At 38.8% G+C, this 7,864-nt stretch overlaps 1 protein-coding gene across 1 annotated transcript; it reads left to right on the forward strand.

The window, feature by feature from the left end:
- Nucleotides 1–206: 206 nt before the first annotated feature.
- On the forward strand, nucleotides 207–2,789 carry LOC138889676 (uncharacterized). The gene is made up of 5 exons (XM_070173011.1): nucleotides 207–308; nucleotides 399–701; nucleotides 1,826–1,925; nucleotides 2,315–2,464; nucleotides 2,758–2,789. The coding sequence occupies exons 1-5, from the start codon at nucleotides 207–209 to the stop codon at nucleotides 2,787–2,789; spliced, it is 687 nt and encodes a 228-aa protein (XP_070029112.1).
- Nucleotides 2,790–7,864: the final 5,075 nt, after the last annotated feature.

The following is a 7,864-nucleotide window of genomic DNA, read 5'->3' on the forward strand; positions in this document are numbered from 1 at the left end:
TTTCAAAAAGTACCTGATGAGAGGAAAGGGTTCTTCAAGAGGTACAACCTTCAACAAACCAAGGGCTCATGAGAAACAGACCAATAAGGGTTGCTACAAGTGTGGTAAGACTGATTACATGATCAAGAATTGCCCTCAATGGGAAATTGAGTGGCTGAACGAAGGAACAAGTTCAACCAAAATGGAACAAAGGATCCACAAAGGCTATGGTTGCTTCCTGGGGAGAAACATTAAATGAGGACTCAGAAGATGAAGCTGGAGATGAACAGGCACTTATGTCCATCGGAGAATCAGATGATGAACAAGAGGTAAGTATTCTTCATCTCAAAGACAAGATTAAATTCCTGTCTAAAGAAAGGTTGTCTAAGCTACTGCTAGACTTCATTGATGAGTCTGAGATAATTAACAATGAAAATGAAGAGCTGTCTAGGGAATGTATGATCCTAAAAGCCAAGTGCAAAAATCTAGAGTTTAGGGCTAATAAGAGTGAAAGTGAAAATACTGAGTTGAAGAACCAGGTTCTTGAACTTGACACTAGTGTCCTAGAACTTAGGTCTGAGAACTTAAAACGGAAACTAGTAACAGGAAAGAAGAAAGTTGATCACACACATCTCACCCTAGAAGAAAACTTAGGAAAAAGGAAGGATGAGCTGTACAGGAAAGATGAGCAGATAAGAGTATTAAAAGAAGATCTAGGGAAGGTAAAATATGAACTAGACAGAACTTGCAAATGGAACAAGGCTTCTGATGCACTATCCTGGCTACAAGAACATCACAGTAGCAACAAAAGAGGGATTGGTTATGGGACTCAAGCACCTAAGTGGGATCCTAAAGCAACTACCTCACTCTTCCTGAGAACAAAATTTGCACACACTGTGGCAAGACTGGTCATTAAAAAAATGAATGTAATGCAAAAGAAAAGGCCAGTCAAAATAACAAAACTTTTGTTCAAGAAAACAATTAGTTGCCTGGGTGGACTAGAAGGAATCTGATTTATCCCTTTGCCCATAGAAATGGACCCAAACTAGTTTGGGTTCCTAAGACTAACCACTAATTTCATTTTGCAGGTCCAAGTGAAGGGAAGCAGCCAAATATGGTACATGGATAGTGGCTGCTCAAAACATATGACTGGAACCAAGAACCAGTTCCATTCACTTGAGGACTTAGGGGAGGCAATGTCTCCTTTGGAAATGGGAAGAAAGGTGAGATCATTGGGGTTGGAAAGGTAGGTAAGACAGACTCTCACTCCATTGAGAATGTCTACTTGATAGATGACTTGAAATACAGCCTAATCAGTATGTCACAAATATGTGACAGAGGTAACCTTTTAGCATTCACCTCTACTAAATGCTTTGTGATTAACCTTACCACTGATAAGATTGTTTTGCAAGGAAAAAGAGTTAACAATATTTACATTGTAGATTTGTCTACTCTCTCAGAAAATGAACTAACCTACCTAAGTGTGCTGGATAATGATCCCCTCCTATGGCACAAAAAACTTGGTCATGCCAGTCTGAATCAGCTAAACAAATTGGTTTCTAATGACTTGGTGGTAGGGTTACCCTACATCAAGTTCAAAGAAGACAAAGTTTTTAAGGCTTGTGCAAGGGGGAAGTAGGTAAGATCATCTTTCAAAAGCAAGAAAATAGTAAGCACAACCAAGTCATTGGAACTGGTCCATATAGATCCGTGGTCTAATGAGAACCATGAGCAGAAGATGAAAGAAATATGTAATGGCACTTGTTGATGATTATTCTAGATTTACCTGGGTACTATTTCTAACATCTAAAGATGAAGCATTTGACATGTTCACTGCCTTTGTTAGAAAAACTTAGAAACACTTAGGAATCAACTTGCATCAATTAGGTCTGATCACGGAACTGAATTTGAAAATGCTAAGTTTGCTGAATTCTGTGATGAAACTGGTATAGTTTATAACTTCTCTGCCCCTAGGACCCCACAACAAAATGGAGTAGTTGAAAGAAAGAACAGGACTCTTGAAGACATGGCTAGTACTATGCTTCTTTCTAGTAAACTGCCCCATAGCTTCTGGGCAGAGGCTATAAACACTGCATGTTACATTATCAATAGATGCATGACTAGACCTCTTGTAGAGAAGACTCCATATGAGTTACTTAAAGGGAGAAAACTAAATATATCCCATTTTAGGGCATTTGGATGCAAGTGATTTGTGCACAATAATGGAAAAGACTCCCTAGGTAAGTTTTATCCTAGAAGTGATGAGAGAGTATTCTTGGGATATTCTTCACATAGCAAAGCATATAAGTGTTCAATAAAAGAAATTTGTGCGTAGAAGAAAGTGTACATGTAGTATTTGACGAAACTAACATTCTTTCTGAGAGACATGAACATGAAGATGAAGCCATTGGATTGGTAAAGGATTTGATTGAAGCCTTAGAACAAGTCAAAGTGGCACCAAAAGAAGGAATAGGTGATGGAACAGGTTCTTCCATCCAGGGCAACCTGACAGGGGGAACTGATCAAAGAGGAATTGAAATAAATCCCCTAAAAGAACATGTTCATGACCCTGTTCCTCAGGAACAGAACATGGGAGAAACATCTAGCAGAAACTAGTTGGTTGTAAAACCTCACAAGTATCAAAGTTCTCATCCTATTGAGAACATTATCAATGATCCAACATCTGGAGTCAAACCTAGATCACAATTAATGAATCTATGTGCTTTTGATGCCTTTTTATCTAATATTGAACCTAAAAATGTTGTTGATGCTTTGTAGGATGCAAATTGGATGAATGCAATGCAAGATGAACTCAATCAGTTTGAGAGAAGTCAAGTGTGGCATCTAGTTCCAAGAACCAAGGACAGATCAGTTATTGGTACAAAATGGGTCTTCAAAAATAAACTTGATGAAGATGGAACAGTTACAAGAAACAAGGCAAAAATGGTGGTCCAAGGTTACAGTCAAGAGGAAGGCATAGATTATGATGAAACTTTTGCTCCAGTTGCAAGACTAAAGGCAATTAGACTCCCCATAGCCTTTTCAACACACATGGAATTCACTCTTCATCAGATGGATGTCAAAAGTGCCTTCCTGAATGGCTACCTGAAAGAAGAAGTGTTTGTAAAACAACCTCCAAGGTTTGAGAGCAAAGAATGTCCTGAGCATGTGTACATGTTAGACAAGGCTCTCTATGGACTCAAGCAGGCCCCAAGAGCATGATATGAACGACTGTCCAAATTCCTACTGGAGCATGGTTGCAAAAGAGGTAAAATTACAGTACCTTATTCTTAAGGGAAAAAGGTAAGGATCTCCTTGTGGTACAAATATATGTTGATGACATAATCTTTGGGGCCACCACTGATAAGCTAAGTAAGGACTTTGCAAAATTAATGGGGAGTAAGTTTGAAATTAGTATAATGGGTGAGCTTAACTTCTTCTTAGGCTTGCAGATCAAACAAAGTCCTAATGGAACCATGATCCATCAGCAAAAGTATGCAAAAGAGCTTATCAAAAAGTTTAAAATGGAAGAATACAAAAAAATAGACACACCTATTGCAACTGCCACTAAATTAGACATTGATGAACCTAGTTCATCAGTTGATCAAAAGTTGTATAGGGGTATGATTGGTTCACTCTTGTATCTTACTGCCAGCAGACCTGACATTATTTTCAGTGTAGGGCTTTGTGCTCGTTTTTAGGTAAATCCAAAAGAGTCTCACTTGACTGCTATCAAGAGGATACTAAGATATCTGAAAGGCACCACTGATTTGTGTCTTTGGTACCCCAAAGGTAGTAATTTCAATCTAGTAGGATATGCTAATGTTATGTAGGTTTCCTAGTGGATAGGAAGAGCACCTCAGGTATGACACACTTCCGTGGTTCATGTCTAGTGTCATGAGCTACTAAAAAGCAAAATTCAATGGCCTTATCTACTGCTGAAGCTGAGTATGTTGTTGTTGCCTCTTGTTGTGCTCAATTATTAGGGATCAAACAGCAACTAGTAGACTTTGGCATTGAAGTTGGTTGCATTCCTATATTCTGTGATAACACTAGTGCTATAAGTATGACAAAGAACCTTGTTCATCATAAGAGGACTAAGCACATAGATGTTAGGCACCATTTCTTAAGAGACAACTATGAGAAAGGATTGATCTCCATAGAATTCAGTGCTACTGATAAGCAAATTGCTGACATCTTCACTAAAGCACTAAGTAGAGAAAACTTTGAGAGGAATAGGTTGGAATTAAGGATTATTAAGATCACCTAGTAGATCCATCTCAGAATGCACAAAAAAAATTGCCTAGGAATTCTAACCTTGTGTAAATATCTAGATTAATTCTTACTCAGTTTCATACTTTAATTAGTATACTCCTGTGACATGTGCATATAATACTCACTGATCTCTTACAACATTTTCTCTATTATGGCATTTGAAGCATGTTCAAGAGAGTTCTATATGAAGAACCTGGTTCATCAGTATAGGTTCATATGAAAGCTTAGGTATGTTTTCTATACTCTGCACAATTAGAAAGATTAATAATTCAATCATGAGCAAAAGTCCTATACTTGTCAAATTCCTAGAAAATTCTATCTGTTGAGCATTGAACCAGTTTCGTCCATCTAGAACTCTAAACCATGATTTTTGCCTAATATCTAGGGAAGCCAAATCTATCATTAAAATTCTGGAATTTAAGTTTGATTAGACTTCTATTTGACCCATAAAAAAGCTACCGTTACTTATTTAATGTCTAATTTGCTTTAAATACACACAACATCTCCAGTATTCTTCATAATTCTAAAACCGTCAAAAATTCCTCTTCAATTCTAATTGCCCTCTTCTCCAAAATTCCCAAATTCTCTCAAGAAACAAAGAATCATGCCTAACCCACAAGATCATCCTGCCACTCCTCCACCACCATCTCCCTCAAATTCCTCCTCATCTACTCCACCTAGTGCATCTCCAAAACCTAGGTTTCGAAAGCAGAAAATGCTTGCTCAAAAAACTGTAGCATCTGGGGCTCTAAGGAAGGTTTTAAATGAAAGGTTGAAAGCTAGCCAAGTGAAATAAAGTCTAGCTCCAAAGTCTGATTCTAGCTCTGAATCTGAATCCTTTCAATCCGCGTCTGAGGGAGATGGACATGGGTCTTCTGACTGTAAAAAGACTCAAGAATCTCCTTCTCAGGTATGTTCTTCTGTGGTTGAAAACTTAGAAACTAGGTTTGTTCTGGTTGGACCCATTAAGGATGTTGAGTTGCCTGAGATAAGAAGTGGAGGTAAAAAGAAGTCTGAAAAAGAAAAAGAGAGAGAGGGTGCATGTGGTGAAGAGATGGGAAAAGGGAATGGAGCAGTTCTTGCTATATATGGGGTTACACAAGATAGGTTAGATGAGAGTGGCATGAAGTCAAGGGGAAGTGGTTCTGGGGAAGCAGCTGAGGGGTTTGTTCATCTACGCAAACTAAGAGATGAACCTATTTTATCTACTGAAGAAACCTTGGCTGACCTACTGAAAAAGGTTGGGGCAAGTTATGACCCAAAGAAATGCAAAGCTACTACACCAAAAGCCCCAAATGTTCCCAAGCCATCCAAAAAAAGAAAAGCCTCATTCTTAACACCTACTTCCTCTTCAGTGACTAAGGGTAGAACCACAAGAAGTAGGGTAAAACAAAGTGAAACTGATCTACAGAAGGCTTTAGAAGAAAGTAAGAAAAGGAAAAAGGATAAGGGAAAGGGAAAGGTTGCAGAATCCTCATAGGCTATTGAGGAAGAAGAGATGGAACTGGTCCATCAAGAGAGGGGTACAATAGTGGAGGTTCCTATACCCAAGCCTAAGAAACCAAAGACTTCCTCCAAGAAGTCCTCCTTTGTTCTTATAGCTGTTGAACCCACACTAGCCAAGAGGACAAGATCTGCAGTGAAAGCTAAACAAACCAAAGTTTCTGATGATGATGATTGGAGTGGAAAAGAAGAAGAAAAAGATGAATCTGAGATTCCAACTTAAGCTTCCTGAAAAGTGACTAAGTGTCTCAAACCTTATCAAATCCTTTCCGAACCCGAGCCAACCAATCCGATCACTCATAGAACCGATAAACAAAGCAATAAGAAGCAGAAATGGGGGAAACGGAGCGGTAACACATGAGACGACTAGCCGGGTCATCACATAAACTGAAGTAATTTTTGTTATTAGTGACTCTATTTCTTCTTGATATTAACTTTGATCGAGAAATCTATTCTTGGGTTAAATATCCTTCTCCTGTGAAACAACCTCCGTATGGATCAAATCTAGCCAAAATAATTTAATATCATAAATAAAATCCATAGAAAATAATTCCAGCTAAAAAGCTTCAATCTTTAATGAAAACTCAAAGGTCAACCCAAAAGGTCAACCTCAGGCAAACACCTCGGAATCCGACATAAATCATAAATTCCGAACACATATTCCGATACGAGTATAACCATACCAAAATCATCTAATTCTGACCCCAAGTCGGCCTGCACATCAACAATTTATGTTTTGGACAAGTTTTTACAAAAATATCCAATTTATGCAATTCAAATCACTAATTAAATGATAAAAACAATGATGGAATCATGAATACTAGATAAATCCTAGTAAAAAATGCTTACCCCAATCCAAATCGTAAAATTTTCCTTAAAAACATCCGTCAAAAGCGAGCTCTAAAACTCAAAAATTGATAAAATAACAAAAGTCCTTGAGCTAGAGTACTACATAGGTCTGCTCGGGGGTCCTCTATGCGTTTATGAGACCTTCTTTGCGATCGCAAAGCAAAAATCATAAGCTACTAATATTGCCTCTACGTGAACGCGGTCTATAGCTGACAAACACGACCACTCAGCTCAACAGGCCAACGCGAACGCGCCCCTACTCACGCGAATGTGAAGGCCAATCCACTAGCTTCCCTCCAGCTCCACTTCTATGCTGTCAAGACACAAGGCTTGCGAACACATTCACCATCCTCCCGGAGCTCTGCAGACGCTATGTCCAACTCGCGAACGCGATGAGTAAATACTCAGCCACCCAAAATACACTTCACGGTCGCGAAATTCCTTCAACGAACCCGATGAACTACAGACATCAGAAGAACCAACAACAAAAACATGAAGAAATGGCCCGTAGCCATTTCGAAACACCCGAGACCCCATCCAAACACACCAATCAATCCCAATATATAAGCGGACCTACTCGAGGTCTCAAATCATACCAAATAATATCAAAACCACGAATCACACCTCAATTCAAGCGTAATGAACTAATGAACTTTTCAAATTCAAAACTAATTGCGCACAAGCCTAAACACCTCGAATAACATCAAATTTTTCACACAAGTCATAAATGACTGAAGGACCTACTCCAACATTCGTAACCGATATTCGAACCCGATTTCAACAAAGTCAATTCCCAATCAATGATCATCAAATATCATACTCCTGAACTGGTATAAATGGCATGTTACGGTGTATGCATGTGCAAGTATACTTTTACAGCTCAAGTCGACAAGTAAATAACAATGACATCGAGTAGCACATTGGAAGCAACATATTAAACCACGTAATATGCATGCCACATATAATGAAGTCATGCCACTAAATGGATATCAACAATAATATGCCCCCAGGCCATGACATATCATTCTTTACGTAGCCCACCTTGTCTCACTGCATGTGCAACAATATAGTAAATGCACGCCTTGTCTTGCCACGCGCACATTAACAATTATCCCACCTTATTTTACCACATGCGTAAACCCAACATATGGATATAGCCTGCCTTGTCCTCCTGCATGTGAAATATCAATAATAAAATTAGCATGCCAGAGACCTCGTGCAAACACCCCAACAATCTGCTCAACAGGGCCACATGTGG

Source organism: Nicotiana sylvestris, chromosome 4 (assembly GCF_000393655.2).
Source record: "Nicotiana sylvestris chromosome 4, ASM39365v2, whole genome shotgun sequence".
Classification (NCBI taxonomy): Eukaryota; Viridiplantae; Streptophyta; class Magnoliopsida; order Solanales; family Solanaceae; genus Nicotiana; species Nicotiana sylvestris.

Bases quoted from the DNA above. Each gene is read 5' to 3' on its own strand.
- LOC138889676 (XM_070173011.1), top strand. From the start codon at position 207: ATGGTTGCTTCCTGGGGAGAAACATTAAATGAGGACTCAGAAGATGAA. The intron at 702-1,825 runs GTAAAATATGAA...TGCCTTTGTTAG, and splicing joins TAAAAGAAGATCTAGGGAAG to AAAAACTTAGAAACACTTAG. The intron at 2,465-2,757 runs GTTCTTCCATCC...GATGCTTTGTAG, and splicing joins AGGAATAGGTGATGGAACAG to GATGCAAATTGGATGAATGC.